The 23719-nt window shown below is 41.6% G+C and overlaps 1 protein-coding gene across 3 annotated transcripts in view; it reads left to right on the forward strand.

Annotated features, from left to right (window-relative positions):
- mindy3 (MINDY lysine 48 deubiquitinase 3) overlaps nt 1-21909 on the forward strand; it is a 155686-nt gene extending 133777 nt beyond the window's left edge. The window contains exons 12-15 of one of the 3 annotated variants that reach the window (XM_068012805.1): nt 5747-5849; nt 17153-17224; nt 18882-19069; nt 21275-21909. In XM_068012805.1, coding sequence (XP_067868906.1) covers nt 5747-5849; nt 17153-17224; nt 18882-19031 — 325 coding nt within the window. In that variant the 3' untranslated portion in view covers nt 19032-19069; nt 21275-21909. The remainder of the gene's footprint in view (nt 1-5746; nt 5850-17152; nt 17225-18881; nt 19070-21274) is intronic. The other 2 variants (XM_068012784.1, XM_068012795.1) reach the window with 2 other exon arrangements.
- Nucleotides 21910-23719: the final 1810 nt, after the last annotated feature.

A 23719-nucleotide genomic window follows, 5' to 3' on the forward strand; every position in this document is an offset into this window, starting at 1 on the left:
GCATTTAATTTTGAACTTTTCATGGTCAGAATCAACTTCTATCTTCCATAAGGTGCCACATAAAAGTTTATGCACAAGATAAGAACTCATGGTGTTGAGGGCAACCTATTAGCATGAATAGAGGATTGGCTAACTAACAGGAAACAGAGAGTCAGGATAAATGAGTCATTTTCAGGTTGGCAAACAGTAACTAGTGGGGTGTCACGTGGATCAGTGCTGGGGCCTCAACTATTTACAATCTGTATTAATGACTTGGATGAAGGAACTGAATGAATTGTAGCCAAATTTGTTGTTGATACAAAGATAGGTAGGAAAGCAAGTTTTGAGGACACAGAGTCCGCAAAGAGATTTAGATAGGTTAAGTGAGTGGGCAAAAATTTGGCAGATGGACTACAATGCTGGAAAATTTGAGGTTGTCCACTTTGGCGGGAAGAATAGAAAAGCAGAATATTATTTAAATGGAGAAAGACTGCAGAAAGCCTTGGTACACAGGGTGTTCTCATACATGAATCGCAAAATGTTAGCATGCAGGTACAGAAAGTAATTAAGAAGGTAAATGGAATGTTGGCCTTTATTGCAAGGGTTTGGAGTTAAAAAGTAGGGCAGTCTTGCTACAACTCTATAGGGTGTTGGTGAGACCACACCTAGAGTACTGCATACAGTTTTGGTCTCCTTATTTAAGGAGGGATATACCTGTGTTGGAGGCAGTTCAGAGAAGGTTCATTAGGTTGATTCCTGGGGTGAAGAGGTTGTCTTATGAGGAAAAGTTGAGCAGGTTTGACCTATGGCATTGGAGCTTAGAAGAATGAGAGGCTATCTTATTGAAACATATAACATTCTGAGGGGGCTTAACAGGGCAGATGCTGAGAGGATGTTTCCGCTTATGGGGGAATCTAGAACTAGGAGGCACAGATTCAAAATAAGGGGTCTCCCATTTAAGGCAGTGATGAGGAGGACTTTCTTCTCTCAGTGTCATTAATCTTTGGAATTCTCTACCCCGGAGAACAGTGGTGTCTGGGTCATTGAATATATTCAAGGCTGAGCTAGACAGTATTTTGATCTAAAACAGAATCAAAGGTTATTGGGGCCAGGCAGGAAAGTGGAGTTAAGGCCACAGTCAGATAAGCCATGATCTTATTGAATGACGGAGCAAACTCAAGGGGCCAAATGGCCTTCTCCTGCTCCTGTTTCTTATCATCTTAGTCTTATGTTCTCAATATGAATTTGAAGGAAATATACAATGTGCCTGTGAACCTGTAATTGTTACTCTGATCTTAATATAGTTGGTTCATTTAACCATCCTTAATCACTATGGGCAGCTTAAAAGGTATTTCTAATTCAAAAGTGTGCCTGCAAAGTATTGCTCCTGGTCCTAGCCTTTAAGTATCAAAATTGAGATCCTGTTAGAAGGAAAGCACATTGAACACATCTGATTAATCAGAGGATTTTTTTTCTCCTCTACACAATGCAGTACAATTTTTAAATGCTGACAAATGGAATCTTGGATTCTACTTTGTCTTTGCTTTCATAAGAAGTGAAACACAAATGACCTGATGTGAGTTTTTCTCCCAAAAAAGGCGATGCAATGCAAATAGTTTTGAATAGTACCAGATTGTGCTGGCAAAAAAGCCAACAGCAGTTTAAATCTGGCACCACTGCTGTGGAGAGAGGAATGAGGAGCAGGGCGAAGATTTGAACAGTATAAACATAAGTTATAGTTGGGGCCAAGTGACCTTCATGATACTTCAACTCTATTACAGAAATGAAGCTATAAGTGTTTATGTTTATTTGAAAATGACTGTTCTTGTAGATCCTGTGGCATCAAATAATATTTTAATTTTCCTTTCCTAGTTTATTACCACTTCATTTATACCAAAGTCAGTACTGGTGATTTATTTGCAGTGGATTAATTCTAAACCCAGCACCACTATCAAAGGCTGATATGCCACTAGCTGCAGTAGTTAGCCCTCACTTAGCTTTGATTGCTAATTTCAATTTTTCCTCCCACAATTTAAGATCAATTAGAAAGCTCTCCTGCAAAGCATATTCTCTTCTATGCTCCCTTTTTAAATTCTTGTTCCATTTTGTGTACTTTGCTGTCTGATTTATCATCACTTCCTTCCACACTGAGCGAAACTTTCAATGTCCGTGGTGGCATAAAGCAGGCACGATCAGATCTGCCGTGTCATACACACTGCCCGATTTTCTTTTCCATTGACTACCAATTGTTTTAAGTTTCCACCAAAGTTAAAAGCTTCCCCTGATTGTCTCTCACAGCACATTTTTATTCTACAGTTTCCATCCCCTAGTTTCCCATTTAACCTTCCTCTCACCCCTGTTTCCATCACTAACTTTCTGCAGCTGCCTCTCGTGTGCATTGACACCACCTTTTGTTCAGTCGAACTTCTGAACTACCTGCAGCACTGAGACCATTCTGGTTAAAGCCATCAGCAACATCCTTTGTTGCTACAATTACGACCAGGACATAATGTCGCTCCTCGTCTTCCTTGGTCGTTCTATTTTCGATGTGGTTGACTATTCTGCATTCCTCCACAGCCTTTTAGTGGCCAGCCTCCTTCATTTGGTTCCACTCCTGCTGCCCGAACATAGCTAGTACATCGCCTGCAATGACTTTGCCACTTTCACCCACACAGTCACCTTGGAAATGAATCAAGGTTCCATCCTTCACCCCTCCTATTTCTTGTCTATGTGCTGCTCTTAACCAGACTATTTTTCAGTTTATACCTTTGTCCTAGCAACATCTAGCTGTACCTCTTTATTATCACCTTCAATCAATTCCTCAAACATCTATGCTATCTGACTACTTCTCTGAGAGGTTAGGGATGAACCATAACTTTGTCAACTTATTGAGTGACCAAATTCATCCTGTATATCTTTGGCACTCTTACCCATTACAACAGCTTGTTCAACCTCTGCCCAATAGTACACAATCTTGATTTCCCATTTGATCCTGAGCTAGTCTTCAATCTCTGTATCATATCCATCACCTTTTCCATGTCTGCAACATCACTTCATTTTGCCCTTCTCTCATTCCCATCATTGCTAAAAACCCTTATCCAAGCCATCACCTCCATATCTGACTTCTCCAATGTTTCCTTGCCAATGTCCTGAGCTCCACCCATCATAAGCTCCCAACTTGTCCAAAACTCTGCCAACTACATCCTATCATGCACTAATTCCACTCGCCCATCATCCCTGTAGTTGCCCCCTACCCAAACACATTGAATTCAAAGTTCTTCTTTTCATTTATAGATTCCTCCAGGGTTATGCCAACCCTACTGCAGCAATATATCCTGGGTTGTGTGCTCCACTCCTCTGTACTTCTACTTCCTCCATTTCCTCCATTCCACTATGATTAAGAGAGCCTTCAGCCATCCTAGCCTTGCACTCTGAAGCTCTCCATAAATGTCCTTACCTTGCTACACCTCTCCCCACCTTTAAAAGCCTCCCAAAAGTCTGTACTTTCAACAATTTCTTCAGACACTCCCAAAATTCTTCCCTTAATTCTATTTGGCATCCATTTCTCTTCTGTGAAATATCTTTTTTTCTTTCATGGGATGTGGCCAGCATTTGTTGCCCATCCCTAATTGCCCTCGCGAATGTGAACAAAGAACAAAGAACAAAGATAATTACAGCACAGGAACAGGCCCTTCGGCCCTCCAAGCCTGCGCCGATCCAGATCCTCCCTCTAAACATGTCGCCTATTTTCTAAGCTTCTGTATCTCTTTTCTTCCTGCCCATTCATGTATCTGTCCAGATACATCTTAAAAGACTCCATCGTGCCCGCATCTACCACCTCCGCTGGCAATGCGTTCCAGGTGCCCACCACCCTCTGCGTAAAGAACTTTCCACGCATATCCCCCCTAAACTTTTCCCCTTTCACTTTGAACTCGTGTCCTCTAGTAATTGAAACCCCCACTCTGGGAAAAAGCTTCTTGCTATCCACCCTGTCTATACCTCTCATGATTTTGTACACCTCAATCAGGTCCCCCCTCAACCTCCGTCTTTCTAATGAAAATAATCCTAATCTACTCAACTTCTCTTCATAGCTAGCGCCCTCCATACCAGGCAACATCCTGGTGAACCTCCTCTGCACCCTCTCCAAAGCATCCACATCCTTTTGATAATGTGGCGACCAGAACTGTACGCAGTATTCCAAATGTGGCCGAACCAAAGTCCTATACAACTGTAACATGACCTGCCAACTCTTGTACTCAATGCCCCGTCCGATGAAGGAAAGCATGCCGTATGCCTTCTTGACCACTCTATTTACCTGCGTTGCCACCTTCAGGGAACAGTGGACCTGAACACCCAAATCTCTCTGGACATCAATTTTCCCCAGGACTTTTCCATTTACTGTATAGTTCACTCTTGAATTGGATCTTCCAAAATGCATCACCTCGCATTTGCCCTGATTGAACTCCATCTGCCATTTCTCTGCCCAACTCTCTAATCTATCTATATTCTGCTGTATTCTCTGACAGTCCCCTTCACTATCTGCTACTCCACCAATCTTAGTGTCGTCTGCAAATTTGCTAATCAGTCCACCTATACTTTCCTCCAAATCATTAATGTATATCACAAACAACAGTGGTCCCAGCACGGATCCCTGTGGAACACCACTGGTCACACGTCTCCATTTTGAGAAACTCCCTTCTACTGCTACTCTCTGTCTCCTGTTGCCCAGCCAGTTCTTTATCCATCTAGCTAGTACACCTTGGACCCCAAGCGCCTTCACTTTCTCCATCAGCCTGCCATGGGGAACCTTATCAAACGCCTTACTGAAGTCCATGTATATGACATCGACAGCCCTTCCCTCATCAATCAACTTTGTCACTTCCTCAAAGAATTCTATTAAGTTGGTAAGACATGACCTTCCCTGCACAAAACCATGTTGCCTATCACTGATGAGCCCATTTTCTTCCAAATGGGAATAGATCCTATCCCTCAGTATCTTCTCCAGCAGCTTCCCTACCACTGACGTCAGACTCACCGGTCTATAATTACCTGGATTATCCCTGCTACCCTTCTTAAACAAGGGGACAACATTAGCAATTCTCCAGTCCTCCGGGACCTCACCCGTGTTTAAGGATGCTGCAAAGATATCTGTTAAGGCCCCAGCTATTTCCTCTCTCGCTTCCTTCAGTAACCTGGGATAGATCCCATCCGGACCTGGGGACTTGTCCACCTTAATGCCCTTTAGAATACCCAACACTTCCTCCCTCCTTATGCCGACTTGACCTAGAGTAATCAAACATCTGTTCCTAACCTCAACATCCGTCATGTCCCTCTCCTCGGTGAATACCGATGCAAAGTACTCGTTTAGAATCTCACCTATTTTCTCTGAGTCCAAGCATAACATTCCTCCTTTGTCCTTTAGTGGGCCAATCCTTTCTCTAGATACCCTCTTTCTCCTTATATATGAATAAAAGGCTTTGGGATTTTCCTTAACCCTGTTTGCTAAAGATATTTCATGACCCCTTTTAGCCTGGTGAGCCGCCAGGTATGTGCTGCGTTAAAGGTGCTATATGAATACAAGTTATTATTGGAACCATAAATTTACAAAAGCACATAATTAATGTATTACATAAAGATGTGTGACAGGTCTGGCTTGGTTTATTTTCTGTGAACAACCAAATGCCATTGTATATTTTGCGTAATCTAGATCTGAAAACTCTGATTGTAGTCTGCATACATTGTTTGATGTGGCTATTTCAGTATAAAGTTTTCTTTGTTTCAGTGTAAACATTATGAAGAGCAAATTAGACCCTGAAGGACTAGGAATCATCTTACTGGGAACATTTCTACAAGAATTTTTTCCTGAGCAGGTAAAGCATCTAATTTCATATTCTAACAAAATAATAATTGTCCAGAATGTTATATTGCAGAGTTCTAGCTCTCAGCTGTGCCACCAAGAGCAATACTGAAAGGAAGCTGAATTCTTCATTACGGGAGAGAAAGAAAACTCAATGGGGAAATTTAAAATAAATGTGGGAAAGCAGTCATCATTCTTTAATATTCAGTTAAAGATGCTATGGGGTAATATTGTGAGTAGTTAATTTTCTCTCTCACTGTTATTCATTACGGGAAGAGAATTTTGAGCAGTACCTTCTCAAATTTCCAATATGCGTTGCCGATGAGAGGCTTATTAATATGTTAAATAAGTTGTAGAGATTGTTCTAAGGAAATAATACAATCAGAAGGTTCTAATAACATTTTAATCCCCTAGGCCTCCATCTCAACTGATCATGCTATTGATCACTGATAACTGTTCAGTTGAGTTCATTGCCCTCCTGTTCTCCCTAAATCTCTTTCTCCATGAAAACTGCACCACCCATATTCATGGCCACCCCCTTGACTTTGCCATTTCACATTATCTTGCAAGTTCCATCATATCAATTACAGATAAAGCCATCTGATCGCTTCCTTGTATCACTTTTCTTCCAAGTCCCAACCCTACTTCCTTCTGTGTCTGCCCTGAAAAAAACTCTCCCAATTCACTTAAAATTGTACTTTCAAAATCACACCTGTCAAGCCTTTGGCTCCAAACACCATGACATTTCTGCAGCTACCAATCTGCTAAACCACACTATCACCTCCATCTTTGATGCCCAAGTCTCCATTAAAACCATTACTCTCTCTCACCCTGGTTGTTGCCCTGGTACAGCCCCCCTCTCCGCTCCCTTAAGTCCGAGGAACACAGACTTGAATGTATATGGTAGACAGCAGGTTTAGCCAGATCTGACACTATCTGGTCCTGATCTCATCTACCAAAACTTTTCCAGAATCATCCTGGATTGTAAAGATAACCCCAGGCTTCTTTTCTCTACTGCGCACCATATTTTTAAACCCCTCTTCCCTGTCTCTTCCACCCTCACCTCCAACAACAAATGTGAGGAGCTGCTGGAGTTCCTTGTCACTAAGATTGAGACCATTCATTCAGCTGCCTCTGCTGCTTTCCTCCCTTCCCCGAACCCACCAGGTCAAATTTCCTCTAAGGTTCCCCCTGCCCTAGCCCTGAACTCACATCTTTCTCTAGTTTTTCTCTTATCTCTCCTCATGCCCTCTTCGAGCTCATCTTGTCCATGACACCCACCTCCTGCTCCCTCAACCCTATTCCTAATAAACTGCTAACCCATTCCCGTGTTAACTGAAATAAAAGCAAAATACTGTGGATGCTGGAAATCTGAAATATAAAACAAGAAATGCTGGAACTACTCAGCAGGTCTGGCAGCATGACCTGCTGAGTGGTTCCAGCATTTCTTGTTTTATATCCCATGTTAGCTGATATTGTTAATGGTTCATTCTCCTTAGATATTGTCCCCCAACCGTTCAATTTTTTTTTTTATTTGTTAATGGGATATGTGCATCCAGCATTTATTGTCCATTCCTAATTGTCCTTGAAAAGGTGGTGGTGAGCTGCTGTCTGTATGGTTTTGGTACACCCCCACTGCTATTAGGTAGGAAGTTACAGGATCTTGGCCCAGCGACAATGAAGTTACAGTGATACATTTTCAAGTCAGGATGGTGCACATGTCTTGGAAGGGCACTTACAAGTGGTGGTGTTCCCATGTACCTGTTGCCTTTGTTCTCCGAGGTAGTAGAGGTCATGGGTTTAGAAGGTAATGTCAAAGGAGCCTTGGCACGTTGCTGCAGTGCATCTTGTAAATGATACACACTGCTGCCACAATGCACCAGTGGGGGAGGGAGTGAATACTTGAGGTGGTCGATGGGGTGCCATGTGGACTACTTTGTCCTGGATGTTGTCAGTCATCCTGAGTGTTGTTGGAGCTGCACTCATTCAGGCAAGTGAAGAGTATTCCATCAAACTCCTGACATGTGTCTTGGAGACGATGGAAATGTTTTGGGGAGTCTACAGGTGAGTGACTCGTCATAGAATACCCAGCCCCTGACCTGCTCTTGTAGCCACAGTATTTATGTGAGTGATCCAGTTGAGTTTCTGGCCAATAGTTACCCCGAGGATGTTGATGGTGGGGGATTAAGCGACGATAATGTTGTTGAAAGTCATGGGGAGGTGTGTAGACTCTCTCTTGTTGGAGATGGTCATTATCTGGCGCTTGTGCGTGTTGCTAGAGTTACTTGCTACTTATCTGCTCGAGCCTGAATGTTGTCCAGGTCTTGCTGCGCGTGGGCACGGACTGCTTCATTATCTGAGGAGTTGTGAATGGAACTGAAGACTGTGCAATCATCAGTGAACGTCCCCACTTCTGACCTTTTGAGGATGAAAAGGTCACTGATGAAGCAGCTGAAGATGGTTGGGTCTAGGTCACTGCCCTAAGGAACTCCTGCAGTGATGCCTGGGGCTGATATGATTGGGCTCCAACAACTGCAACCATCTTCCTTTGCACTAGGTAGACTCTGGCTACAAGAGCAGGTCAGAGGCTGGGAATCCTGCAGCGAGTAACCCTCCTGACTTCCCAAAGCCTATCCATCATCTACAAGGCACAAGTCAAGAATGTGGTGGAATACCCCTCAATTGCCTGGATGAGTACATCTCCAACAACACTCAGGAAGCTCGACAGCATCCAGGACAAAGCAGCCCGCTTGATCAGCACCCCCATCCACCACCTTAAAAATTCAGTCCCTCCTCCACCACCGACGCACAGTAACAGCAGTGTGTACCATCTGCAAGATGCACTGCAGCCACTCATCACGCCTTCTTCGATAGCACCTTCCAAACCAGTGACTTCTTCCACCTAGAAGGACAAGAGAATTCCACCATCTGCAAGTTTCCCTCCAAGCCACACACTATCCTGACTTCGAAATGTATCGTCATTCCTTCACTGTCGTTGGATCAAAATCCTGGAACACCCTTCCTAACAGCACTGAATGTACGCACACCAGATGTACTGCAGCAGTTCAAGAAGGCAGCTCACCACAACCTTTTTGGGGGCAATTAGGGATGGGCAAGAAATATTGGCCTTGCCAGTGACACACACATCCCATAAAACAAATAAAAATAAAGCCTGTGGAGAATTTTCTGCCTTGATTTCAAGGGCAGTCACTCTCACCTCAACTCTGAAATTCAGCTTTTTTGTCCATGTTTGGACCAAGGATGTAATGGCATCTCTCGTCAAAAAAAACCTTGATCCTACCATCTTGCAAACTACCGCCTGGTTTCCAACCTCCCTTACCTCTCCAAAGTCTTTGGATGTGCTGCCCCCACCTAAATACATGCCCATCTTTCCCAGAACTCCATGTTTGATTCCCTCCAATCAGATTTCCATTCTGTCACAGTACCAGAATGGCTCTGATCAAAGTCACAAATGTCATTCAGTGTGACTGTGACAGTGGTAAACTACACCATCTTTTTCTTCTCAACCTGTCCACAGCCTTTGACACAGTTGTCCATGCCATCCTCCTCCAACGCCTCTCCACCATCGTTCAACTGAGTGGAGCCTGAATCACCTGGTTCTATTCTTACCTATCTAGTCATAGCCTGAGAACAGCCTGCAGTAGAGAATAACCTGCAATAGCTTAGTTTCCCACTCTCGCACCATTGCCTATGATGTCCCCTTGAGGATCTATCCTTGGCTTATCCTATTTCTCATCTGCTTGCTGCCCCTCGGCGACATCATCTGAAATCAAAGCGTCAGTTTCTACAAGTATGCTGATGACACCCTGCTCTACCTCAGTACACCTCTCTTGACCCCTCCACTGTCTCTAAATTGGCTGACTGCTTGCATCCAGATGGAAGTTTCCTCCAGCTAAATATTGGGAAGAGTGAAGCCATTGTCTTTTATCCTCATCGTAAACACCATTCCCTACCCACTGACTCTATCCCTCTTATTGGCAAGAGTCTGAGGCTGACCCAGACTGTTCGCAACCTCAGTGTTGTATTTGACCCTAAAATGAACTTCCAACCACAGTTCCCCGCCATCATGAAGACCACCTATTTCCACCTCCGTAATATCGCCCAACTCCACGCCACTCATCCATACCTTTTGCTACCTCACATGATCAAAGCCCCCCCCCCCATAAATTTGGCGTTAACTTGCACCATGTCCCATTCACCCATCATCCCCGTGCTCACTGACCTGCGTTGACTCCCAGTTAATGCATCAATTTTAAAATTCTTATCTTTGTTTTAAAAATCTTTCCGTGGCCTCACCTCTCCCTATCATTGTAATCCCCTCCAACCTTACCTAAACCCCCAGGATAGCTGTGCTTCTCCAATTCTAGCCCCTGAAGCAACCCCAATTTTAATAGCCCCAACATTGGGAGCCATGTCTTCAGCTGCCGAGACCCTAAGCCCTGGAATTCCTTCCCTGAACCTCTCTGCCTCTCTTTCCTCCTTTAAGACGCTCCTTAAAACCTATCTCTTTGACCAAGCTTTTGGTCATCTGCCCTAATATCTCCTTACGTGGTGCGGTGTCACATTTTGTTTGATAATGCTCCTGTGAAACACCTTGGGATGTTTTACTATGTTAAAGGCACTGTATAAAGACAAGTTGTTGTTAAAGGGAAGTACTCAATACATTGAAAAAAAGATAACCACATAAAGTTATTCATCTCAAACAAGTACATGTGCTTAATTCTGCTCCAGACTGTGGGATTCCATTGTTCTGGCTTGATGAGTTCTCTTTCTCCCAATATAGGAGCACCCTGTAGGCCTTTGCATTGATCCCTTCCTAGGCATTCCCTATAACAATCAATTGTCAGTGCTTTAATCCTCATCCTTTCTCTCCTCACCACTCCTCTGCCAAAAAAAAACGCTCTTGTTCATTCTGCAATATTGGACCGGATTTTAACTCTAAATGAATGGATTAAAATAGATTGTGTCTGAGATTGGATTTGTAAACTCAGTTTGCTGACTTTGACAGACAGAAATTTCCTTGGATTCTACATAGAGTTTTTTGACTTTTTGAATTTGCAAGCTTCAGCATCTTTACTTTCTGTATTGTAGCAACTGCCAATTGAGACATTTGACTCAAAAGTGAGTAATAAATGTGCTGGTAGAAAACATTAAGCAAGAATCACGATGTTCTCCTTTTGACAGTATATACAAAGAAAGAATTTTTAAGTCATAATTCCAAGCCTTTTTTAAAATCTCTTTTGTACTATGCGGGAAAAAGGGTACCTTTTGAACCAACACAGTATGTGGTATAGTTAACCTCAGTGGAAGTTCACATTCGGAAACTGAATTTGGGTGGCCAGCTAAAGAAATCTGGAACCTTTGTAAATTCATAACTTAAAACAATAAATAAGAAAGATCCAATGTAAAGTCTCATGGGGAAATAGTGAAGTTATTTGTTTGTTGACAGAAACATAGCATCACTTGGTAATTATCTCAATTCTTTTATTCATTTCCCTTTTAATTTAATTTCAAAGTCGAATGATTCACAGATACTTAGCTACAGTCCAGATGTTTCTCTGTTTGCTACCATGACTAAAAATAGCTTTATCCTTTTGTGCATTAGAGTAAATTATATAGAATTCTCAGAGATGGAGTTTAACCTGCTGGCACAGACAGGATGGAGGTGGTGTGGGTGTCTTCCACTTTTCACCTCTCAACTGACCGCAGATAGTGTTTTTAAAAATAGTGTTTTGTCTCTGAGTGTTTTAGGGGTCAAATAAATAGACAAACGACAGGTTTTCTCGTAGGTTAAAAAAGAAATGTATTTATTTTACACAATAACCGAAAAATATTTGCAACCTCACCCAGTCATGCATTCCCCCACCCCCCCCCCCACCCCACACACACACATACACACACACACAAGAAAAAATAGCAATAGTAGAGTGGTAACATGCAGTTAGAGTCCAGTTGCAGTAAGGGAGTTCATTCTTTTAAGAAAACCTTCAGAAGCTTTTTGGGAGGAAATCTTTCAGTGGTGCAGGCCTGAAAATTCTTCATCTTGAAAAGGATGAAGTGTTTCAGACTCCTTGTGGTTAAGCCTTAATCTGAAGTCGAGTGTGAGGTATTGCATTTAGGGAGGGCAAATAAAGTGAGGGAATACATCATAAATGGGAGGATATTGAGAGGGATAGAAGAAATGAGAGACCTTGGAGTGCATGTCCACAGATCCCTGAAGGTAGCAGGATAGGTAGATAGACTGGTGAAGAAGGCATTATTCATTGCTTTCCTTTATTGGCCGAGGTCTGGAGTACAAAAGCAGGGAGGTGATGCTGGAATTGTATAAAATGCTGGTTAGGTCACAGCTGGAGTATTGCGTGCAGCTCTGGTCACCACATTACAGAAAGGACATAATTGCTCTGGAGAGAGTACAGAGGAGATTTACAAGAATGTTGCTCGGGCTTGAAGGTTGCAGCTATGAGGAAAGATTGGATAGGCTAGGGTTGTTTTCCCTGGAACTGAGGAGGCTGAGGGGTGACTTGATTGAGGTATACAAAATTATGAGGGGCCTAAATAGAGTGGGCAGGAAGGACTTGTTTCCCCTGGTGGGGAGGTCAGTTACCAGGATACACTGATTTAAGGTGATTGGTAGAAGGATTAGAGGGGACATGAGGGGATACATTTTCACCCAGAGGGTGGTGGGTGTCTGGAATTCGCTGCCAGGAGTGGTGGTGGAGACAGAGACCCACATGTACCTGAAGTGCTGTAACCTGTGGGGCTATGGACCAGGTACTGGAAGTTGAGATTAGTTTGGGCGGCTAGTTTATTGGACTGGCGCGGACACGATGGGCTGAATGGCCTCCTTCTGTGCTGTACTTTTTCTCTGGTTCTATGGAAATCTTGGTTCACTTTTGCAGGTGAGAGAGTTCCAAAGTCACCTTGCAATTTCTCTGCTGCAGTAGTTAGATGATGTTGTCAGCAGAGCTCCTGCTGAGTTGGAACTGTCTCACAGCTGTTCTGGCTGGAAAGGACCTTCTCTGGCTGTTCTGCCCTCTCTGTCCAGAGATACCTTTTAAGATAAAAACTTGTCAGGTTGGGGTGTCAGTCAGGTGACTAAGGACTCTCTCCCCTTGGATGATTCATACAATATTCCTGGATATGGAACCATTGTCCCACAATGGCGTCTGAATGTGGTCCATTCTGATGAATAGGTGCTCTTGGCTGTGGAATCAGTCTGGCTACAACAGAATTTGTTAGCTCCATTCCTGAATATAAGGGTTTTGCATTTCAATGTGTTTTCCCCAAAGCTAATTCAGATGTGACAGATCTGTTTATTCACAGTGCAGGAGGGGGTCACCTGACCTCTACTCCATTTTGTCTTTGGCACAAGGTGTGTCCATTTTCTTGTGGTTCAGTCCAACAGTTAACTGAGATTTCATAAATCCAACAGTTCATTTCATATTCCCTCACTGTTCCATAGTTAGCGTGACACTATCAAGACACCTGCACTTATCAGCAGAATCACACAAGATTAGAGCCTCCTTCCCTCCCTCCCTCAGAATATTGATCACATATTTCTATAGACTACTGTAAATCACAGCAGTTTTCTTACCTTTTTCACTGGAGAGTGTGAGAAAGTGTTAGAATGCTGAAATAAAGTTATCTAATCTCATTCAGGAAGGTTGTGAAGAAAGAAAAATAAAGAAATAGAGAACAAAAACTTTAGGAAGAGGATGAGAGAGAAAATAATACGTCATTGTCACTTGGTGTCCCCTGTAGCCCATGTGGCTGATGCTGCATGCCATTTTTGACCAAATTTATGGTTTCAGTGCAAGGCAAACCCTTACAGCTTACAACTGAAAATCACATGCCTAGGAAGTGTTTAATCTTGATAGATCCAGTTTAAGGACCTTAACCTTCACACAGGATTGTAATTGTGATTCTCACATTTATGTTAGGGGCATCCTTTTTCATTCTTTACTAGCTTAAATACTGTAAAAAAAAAAAAAAAATCCATCTAAATTTTATGTAAATATGATTTGTGAAGCCATGGAATGGTAAGTTGTAAGTTCCCCTCTTGGTGAGTTATTGATCTCGGTTGTGATGGCAGGATGAGCACCAAATAGAAAGGAACCTCCCTGCCTTGAGGAAATTTGTGAGCCAGTAAGGTTGCCACTGTAAAATTCCTAGTGGACAGCAAATTAGAATGAGCAGGAAGTTAGGAATAGGTTGTCTGCTCTCTCAATTGATAGCATTGAAAGGGAGGAGGAAAAATAAACAAATCCTTTTTATTATTAAATGAATTCGCAGTTATCTTAAGGTAACTATGAAACGGCTTTATATTTTATGGTTAAAAAATACATCTAGCACACAGTTTTTCAGGTTACACTGGGGGGCAAGGTGTTTTTTTTCCCTGTGTCGGCTATAAAATAGATAAAAGCCATTATATAGACAATAATGTCATTAAGCAATTGAGTCTTATTTTATACATTTCTTATTTGTAGTTGTTGGATATCAATGGAAGTACCATGTGTGGTTGTTTACTATATTTTATTGGGCACTTTCAAAGTTTTCAGTTGCAAAAAGGTTTAAGTAAATTATGCACCAGTGTAATTTCAGTTTGAATATTGTTACGACCAGGTGAGAAAGGTGGCTAGGGGTCCCTCGCAACCTTCACCTGGTCTTACCATAAAAGGGTTTAATTTTAAACAGACCGTGTTTTTAGCTCCCCCTTGGTGATTCCTTGTTCACCGCTTTTCAATTATAAGGCAAAGAAACCGGCACAAACAGGTTTTCTTAGGTTTAAAGAAGAAAAGTTGAAATTTATTAAACTTAAGTTCTAATTCGGTTGATGCCTATGGATATACGATGCACCCACGCTAGCATGCATACGCGATACACATATGTAAATAGAGACAGAAAAGAGCAGAAGAAAAAATAAAGTGTAAAAGTTTGAGGCAATATCTGAAGAGTTTTTGTTTGCGGTTCTTCGAGCTCACTGTAGAGTCCTTGATTGTAGGTAGATCTTGCTTTTCGTGGGGGCCCAGTATTATTCTTAAACCTTGTTCGCTATAGGAGACTTTTCTCTCTTGGGGTTCATGTCTTCAAAGGCTTGTGAGAAAGAGATGGGAGCAGACAGGAGAGATCTTCTCAGTCCAGGCGCAAGAAGTCTTTGAGTTCAAACTCTCTGTTCAAAAGATCAAAAGTTCAAAAGATCCTGGAACAGCCAGTTAGTCATGTGACAAGCTGGTCTAACCAGTCTTGGATTGTATCATCTTAGCAGTCTCTGGAATGCTCCTCTTACACACATACCTGGTGATCATGGTCCATTGTGGGTTGAATGTGTCAGGGAATGTTCCTTTGTCCTTCCAAGCACAGTCTGTTAATATGCAAATGTCTTTTCCAGCCACGGCTGATCTGTATAACAAGTCATTTCTTTGCTCAAGCAACAGTTTATAATCAATGTTCATGACAAAATTCATGTGCCTCATTCTTGGCAGGTGGGGGCCTAGCATGACAATATCTATGCAATTTTCTAAACACATTTTGGAACTTCTTTAAGGAATCATTTCCAGAGCATTCTAAAATGGTCTCTTTTGACCTAGAGAGAGGGTGAGGTGGGTTTTGGTGAGAATTACTCAGTTTTCAAATTTAATAGTTTCTTTAAAAGACCTGGAATTCTGCCTTAGAGGGCAAAATTTTCCAAAACCCTGTAACACTCTCAAGGCCTTAAAAGCAGTGGACGGCTTGTCAGAAAATCATGTAATTTAGACATTTAATAACAGCCTTGATTGACTACAGTGAAAAGACACATGGTTTGAAGCTGTTATGAGTGTTAGAAAAAGTTAAAAGCAAAATTAGATTAGATTAGATTAGAGATACAGCACAAAAATATTGTGGATACTGGAAATCTGAAGAGGAACAGGTTTCCATGACCCAGGAATGTGGTGCAGAAAGGTGTTAGCTCCCAGAGGAGCCGACCACCCACCCTGCCTGCCATGTACCGATAGAGGATCGCCACACCAAGCACCATCCCATACCTCCTCCACTCCTAGTGTTTCCTGTCTAGTCATCCCTCTCCTTTCACTGCCACATTTCTAGTCACAGGAGCCTTCCCCTCTTTGCCAGATTTTTCCATGCTACCCTGCCCCTCTGCTTGCTGCTGTAACCATTTACACCTCCTCTGCATCCATCTTTTGTTTCTGTATTTGTCCCATTACCTTGCGCTTTCCTCCCTTTTGTCATTTAATCACTCCTGCCCTCCACCCGAACACAGACCTTCCCCTTTGTTCTACCACACCCCCTGCCTTTCTTGGCTTGGTACTTGCTTAAAAACTGAAATCTGTTTCTCTCTCCACAGATGTGGCTGACCTGCTAAGTGTTTCCTAACATTTCTGTGTCTATTGATAGAGTAATGTTTAGTTTTGTGCTTTTTTATTAAGCATGTCAGGTAGAGTTTGCGCTTTGGGCACAATCAGCAATCCAGGTGCAAATTGCACCCAAAATTGCACCCATTTTTGTGTCGAGTTTCTACCAAAAACAATCAGGCATTTTAAAATGTAATTTGCTTTAAAAATGTCCTTGATCTATTTAGTAGTGATAACTAGGCGCAGTTTCATCACTGCAGCTGAAAATGGGTTTTTAATCAGTGTCATTACATCACCTGTGAGTGACCCAATTTTAAATTACTTAAATAAAAATTTTTAAATATACAGAACCATTTCCTAGTTATATTAGGGTACAGTAGTCAGTTTCTTAGTAAATTAAAATAATTACATTTAAAAGCTAATAGGACATTTCTTTAATGTCCTTATGCCTAAAAGAACCATTGAGAGCCTCCTCAGAGTGCAATTAACAAACTCCCAAAGGTGATTAATTTGATCTGGGGGCATGGCCACTTTTGTGGGGCCTGCTTCTTGCACACTGTTAAACTAGTACAGAAGATCACGGAAACTGGAGTTGTGCTTAAATTTCAATGATCTTCTGCACCAATTACATTGATTTCTGCTGAATTGCATGGAAAAACCAGCGGAACTGAACGGAAACTCCAGCCTTAATTTACTCATTTTCTTTAGTAGTTGCACCATCTAATTTTCCTGGTTTAATTAGTATTTCTGCACTGCATGCCTAAACATTTATCTGTAGTAAGTAACTACTTAGATCTGTCAACAGCTGCTGCTTAAGTCATTGTAAGGCTTGACTAACATAATGTGACGAGTGGGATTAAATCCCAAAGCTGTGTAGTGCACTTTGGAAAACAAAAGTATAAAATCCATGTGAAAGTCTCCCATTCTGCTTCCATTCTATTTTCAGGAATCTACCATTCCAGATTCATTTACTGTTTATCACTACAATGGGTTGAAGCAGTCTAACCACAGTGAAAAGGTGAGGCAAGAATAAAGCTTAAATGTTTGTTAATCATCTGCACTTCCTGTCCCTGGTTTGAATATGTACACAGCAACAATATGATTTGGTTACCTATATCAAACTCATTTTCTCATATAAGAACAGCAATTTTATAAAGTCCATGAAGATGTTTTGAGGAATTGATGGTTAATTTTGCCAGTGTTATCCAAACCACAGGTGTAATACATCTTGGTGTGGGTTCTGACAAGAATATTAAGAACTAATACTGGTAAAATCATAGAACTATACAGCACAGAAGGAGACCATTTGAGCCATCGTACCAGCTTTTTAAAAGAACTATTCAATTAGACCCCCCTGCAATTTTTTTTCCTAGTGCAAACTAGTAAGGCAATAAAGTAGTGAAAGAAAAGGTTAACTTTTGGAAACATTTAAGCACCGATTTTAACTAATGCCACCTGGTGAGAACAGGGCCTGTTCGAGTTACATGCTGCTCCTTTGAAGGCAATGAAGTGTGAAATTGGGCACGATATAAATCAAACATTTGAGTTGATTGTGCCCTCTTCTCACCGGGTACGTTAAGTTAAAATCAGGGCTTTAGTTATTAAAATACGTATTAAATTGCATTGCCAGTTTATTTTATTTAATGTAATTGATTTGCATTTGGTACTATGCACTTATCAAAGACTTGCCAATTGTAACAGTTGTCTTGTAACTAGATAGATATCTTGGCATAAAAATAAGGTCATGAGGCTGTACGGTGGCATTAGAATACCAAGGAACTGTGCTGTGAGGTAGTAAGACACATACTTTACAATCTTTCAGGTGTGGCTTTTTGGGGATAATTTTACAAGTCCGTGCTGCTCGGGGGTAGCCTCACCCACCAGCCATGCACATCAGAAAGTCAAACGCATGCTGCTGATCATTTTCTAACAATTATGGCCTGAAAATCTTGGACAGTACACGCCCAAATTTGAGAGATATGCCAGTAAAATCACACCTTTTGCATTGCCCAGCAAGTGGTTTCAGAGCAGTATTAACAAGATGGTTCAGCACGCCACAGAATAAGAGAAGGAAGGGAATGCATTTTTACAAAGCTCATCCTTGAGCTTCCTACCACCCTCCCCCAAAAAGGTTACGGTACATTCTCCACTAAAGGAAAAACAGGTTGATTAAACACTTCATCGTTATTACCTTATACAAAACTGTACCAACCACTGGGAACAATTAGACACTACAGAGAAAGAAAACAGGTCACAGTGACCTTTTACCATTCATCCAGCCTCTTGGCTTGGGAGTTGAAAGAACTCTCACTTCTTATTTTGTAATCCTCATGATCTTTTTCTTTCATTTGCTGTTTACTTGTAGGTCAAAAGATTAAGTATACCTCACACAGCTGTCCTCAGCATTAAAAAAGTTAACGTAAAAAAGGCTGTGTGTACTCTGTGTGAAGGCTCTCCTGCCCATAGTGTGGTTTATTTGTATCACATGCAAAAGGCGCAACATTTTATTGCCTAACTGTTCTGGAGTATACTAGCCCTGCGTAAAACTATATATGTAATTGCAATATTTTGGAAGGGCATTACAAAATAAAAACCGCATACATTTCTGATTGATCAAAAACTTTTCAGCTTGTCGAACTAGTAAAATAAATTATGTTCTTTCCGTTCTTCAAAAGGTTATGTATGTTGAGGGAACTGCTGTTGTCATGGGCTTTGAGGATCCAATGGTGCGAACTGATGACACTCCAATCAAGCGCTGTTTACAAACTAAATGGCCATATATAGAGCTCATGTGGAATACAGACCGGTCACCCTCCTTAAATTAGTTCCAGGAAATTCAAAACCAAACAAAGTTCCAAATACTGTAAGCTGTACTGCTTTTTGAAATCTGTACACAGTTGCTGCTAACTGGAATGTAGTGTCCCTGAAGTCCTTAAGAAACTGTAGACCTTAATTATTTTACTAATTGCTATTGATAAAGATCCAAGTAACTGTCCTTCACTGTTAATCAAAATATTATAGAAAAGGGTAATGTGCTGCCAATTTGACTAAGATAGAGGGTGAAGTTGTTTCATTATATCATCCAGGAGATGTAAAATCAAAATTCACTAAAATAAGGCTGCGTTTGCTGACAACGCAACCACTAGGTGGCGCTGCAGTGGCACATGCGCAAATGCAGCCTGTGCCACTAAAATTTCACAGTCTGTGAAGTCAGGCAGCTGCCAGGACTAAAGATGGCGCTGCTCAAATAATCCAAATAATCTCACGAAGACAACCTAAACACATGGCAGGACACAATGGCCGGAGGGGGAGAGTGAGTGGGCAGGCCAGGGAGGGAGCGAGCAAGCGGGTGGGGGGTGGTGGGGTGAAGGAGGAGAGCGCACCCGCCGCCACAAAGCTCTCTCCCCGCTTCCCCCACCCCCGCTCTCTCCTCACATTAGTCGATGATGTTATCTGCGCATGCACCAATCAGTCCTGGCAGTGCAGAACGCAGCGTATGCGCAGAGAGTATGAGCCAATCTGCACATGTGCGCAGATTGGCACAGTCTGATGAAGTCAGCTGCCGGCTGCGTTGTCAGTAATCACTTTTCTAAAATAATGGCTTATAAGGAATAATGTACAGATTTGGGGCCTGCAGTTATGGATCCTGTCTATTCCACCAGAATTGCAGTGGAGCAGGACTCTGGCCAATAACAACCGAAGTTGTAGACCTAGATGAGATGCCAGAGGCCCTCAGTAGGCCAAAGAGAATTTTCAAAACAAAAAAATGTATTTCCCCCAAAGTAAAAATTACCTATCGGCACAGTGGCGCAGTGGTTAGCACCGCAGCCTCACAGCTCCAGCGACCCGGGTTCAATCTGGGTACTGCCTGTGTGGAGTTTGCAAGTTCTCCCTGTGTCTGCGTGGGTTTCCTCCGGGTGCTCCGGTTTCCTCCCACAGCCAAAAGACTTGCAGGTTGGTAGGTAAATTGGCCATTATAAATTGCCCCTAGTATAGGTAGGTGGTAGGGGAATATAGGAACAGGTGGGGATGTGGTAGGAATATGGGATTAGTGTAGGATTAGTATAAATGGGTGGTTAATGGTCGGCACAGACTCAGTGGGCCGAAGGGCCTGTTTCAGTGCTGTATATCTGAATCTAATTCCTTCTGCTAGTAAACCTGCTGCAGCCTTTGGAAGGCCCAATACTTGATCTACATCAGCTCTCACCCGTGTAGATCCCATCATACCTGAGAAGGGGATGCTGGCCGTAATTTCCGGCATAACCCAGGAATGTACTCAGGTATGCTACCAAAACGTGCTTTGATGTAGGGATGGTCAGTGAAATATTTTCCCACTTGCATTCCAACCCCCCCCCCACCCCTTCACCAGAGAATTTGGATCAGATTTTACAGAGTGGCATTGCAGAGGAACCAGATTCAGGCCCAAATTGGAGAATCTGATTTGTGTTCTAAACTAAGTACAAAATATTTACCTCTTCAAGTTGTCCAGAATGTTCTTAATAAGAGAATATTTTAAAAACAATTTTTCATCTAAGGAACCCTTCTGCAGAGCACAGCAACATAATGTATTCACATGAATATGCCCCCTTATGTCACCAAAGACTTACTGTAGAAGGTGTCCCCCAAGAATAATGAATTCCGATATAGTGTGCATGACCAGAGAAAACTCAGTTGCCAACTGGATGACTTCTGTGCAGAAAATATTCCAGCTAATAGATATGCTGCATGTAATCCCTTTTATGATGTCAGTGGAGCACATCTGCTTGGACAGTATCATTCTGCTGTGCTCCTCAGGGAACCTGTTGCAAAAATGCTATTCTTAATCAGTAGGGGTCAGTTCAAAACTGCATGCTGAGAGTCATAGGTGCAACTGGGAAGGAGGGGGAAAATTACATTGAAATGTATTGTCCCTCCCCCCACAGTTGCCCTCTAAGTTAAAGTACATGAATTTTTAACTTTAATGTAAACAGGATTAACAGCATCCTGTCTAATTGGATGTAGTCAGTGAGTTTATTTATCTTCAACATCCCGTGAACTTAACCAGTGACAGTGACTTTATCTTTTACAGTGATCTCTTGGAATAAAAGATTCATGGATATGTTTGGAAGAGCCATTTGTTTAAGTTTGTTTTACTTTGTGGTGCATTGCAATATGTTTTTAACTACCAGCTGAAACACTGGGTATGTGGCTCTCAGAAACATACTGGAATTCTGTAGTTTACATTTTTGTAAATGTACCACAGTGGAAGCCATACAAAGGTAAAATATTAATCCAGATTGTGGCTAAATACAATATGATACATTCTGAATTTCAGTGATTAATGCAGCTTATCTCTGAAGTGATCCAGCTGTACTATTACATAATATTGCCAAGATTTGTTTTCCTTTGTGTCAAAATTACACCGTTTGCCAGTGTTCATGTGTATTTAAATTCTGCTTGTTGTTAGATTGCATGAAAAATGAACAATTTATTGTGCATAAAACACTGTGTTCTCTTATTTATTATGATTTGGAGTTGGCCTAAAATAAAAATACAGTTGAAAAATGTTCTTGAATTATTTTCTTAATGCACTTGAGCTAACTTTATAACTTTTGTTATTTAAACTTGTTTCTAGGCTGAGCAAAGACTTATTGTAAAATTACTTTTCATTGATTACTAATTTTCCAAAACAGTAATTTTATCTGTAAAGAATATCTTTAGCAATAAATGGTCCATGTTTTGTTTTATTGGAGAATATTAAAATAATTCAGTTGATTCTAGAAATTCTCATTTTGTGTTTTTGTTAAAGAACCATTTTTGGAACAATTCTCTGAAGCAACAGAAGCTAATGGACCAACAACAAAATACATCACATTTATGTAAAATCCAGTACAGTAATAGTTACAATTTAGACAACAGGTAGCTTAGCCCTTAAAGTGTTAGTGTCAAATTTGTAATGATTACCTTGTTTATTGTACGGAGCAGTGTTTGACACTTAAAAATACCTAAAAAGAACAGTTCTTGTATAAATGTGGGTAACAGAAAGCAATTTCTCCTGAGGCAACTAAACATGGAGATGGTTATGACACCAGTGATCTTGGTAATGATCAAAATGGCTGGGACATACTGAATTTTGACTGATTAATCTAAATATCTTTCAAAGTAATGGACAGAAGGCATGGTGGCAAATGTATGAATCAATATGTACTGCTCAATTTTAACATCCAATAACAATGGTAAGTCAGTGCTGCAGTTTTCCTTGCATGATTCTTGCCCTCGTGTCATGGCAGAGACTCTTGTAATTTGTTTGAAAAGAATAAGCAAGATTCTGTCCTATTGTTTTCCTCGGGTGGTCCAATATGACCATGTGATCTACCAGAGAACAAAACAGGAGCAACTCTCAACAATAAATCACAGCGTTGGATTGCAGAGACCCAACCAGAAAACTGTGACAAATCTCTGGAATTAACTCGAAAGGAATAGCAGGAAAAGGATAAATCTACCATGAAATGAGGAAGAACTCCTACAGTGTTTGCAGCTTGAATAGGATATGGTTCTAGTATGCTGCCAAGGAAATGGAGTCCCCAGACACATTGGTGGCAGATGTAAAATAAAACTTTGTATATGCTATGGTAGTAACTGTGCATATCTGAACATGTGATGCAATGTTAAGTTGGTCTATTGTTGAATGACAGGCATATTCTAGATATACTCAATTTTTGGCAGTGACTTGCTAAAGGTTCCCAGCCACAAAGCGACTATACTTATTTGTAACTGCACCACCACCATGCACACAACCCCTTCCCAAATGCACCCACGCTCACCCTTGGCATATACAAGCATATCAATAGCACCTCAACCAACAGCCAAAAGCACACTGCTCCTTTATCTCATGGCTGCTGGATCTTACAGTGCACAAAATGACTGCTGTACTTGACTACAGACCAGCACTTAGGGGATTCATCATGTGTGAAGAGCTTTCAGATATTTGTGAGATATAATGTTGTCATGTTAGGCCCCCACCTGCCAAGAATGAGGCATGTGAATTTTGTCATGAACATTGATTTTAAACTGTTACTGGAGTGAAGAAAGAACTTGTTAAACAGATCAGCTGTGGCTGGAAAGACATTTACATATTAACAGACAGTGTTTAGAAGGACAAAGCAGACATTCCCTGACACATTCAACCCACAATGGACTTTTGATCACCAGACATTGAAGGTGCGGGAGCTCGCATTCCTGGTTGACTGCTAAGATGGCCGAATACACAAAAGGAGCTAATCACATGACCAACCTGTTGGGTAACCTGAGTTTTTTGAATTTGTACAAACAGTTTTGGGCAGAATGCTCCTGGACTGAGAAGGTCTCTCCTGGCTGGCTCGCCACTGCCTCTCTTGTCTGCCTGCTCCCATCTCTTTCTCACAAGCCTCTGAACCCACTGAAGACACATGAACCACGAGAGAGAAAAGTCTCCTACAGCGAACAAGGTTTAAGATGAATACTGGGCCCCAACGAAAAACAAGATCTACCTACA

Source organism: Heterodontus francisci, chromosome 2 (genome assembly GCF_036365525.1).
Source record: "Heterodontus francisci isolate sHetFra1 chromosome 2, sHetFra1.hap1, whole genome shotgun sequence".
In the NCBI taxonomy this organism is placed as follows: domain Eukaryota; kingdom Metazoa; phylum Chordata; class Chondrichthyes; order Heterodontiformes; family Heterodontidae; genus Heterodontus; species Heterodontus francisci.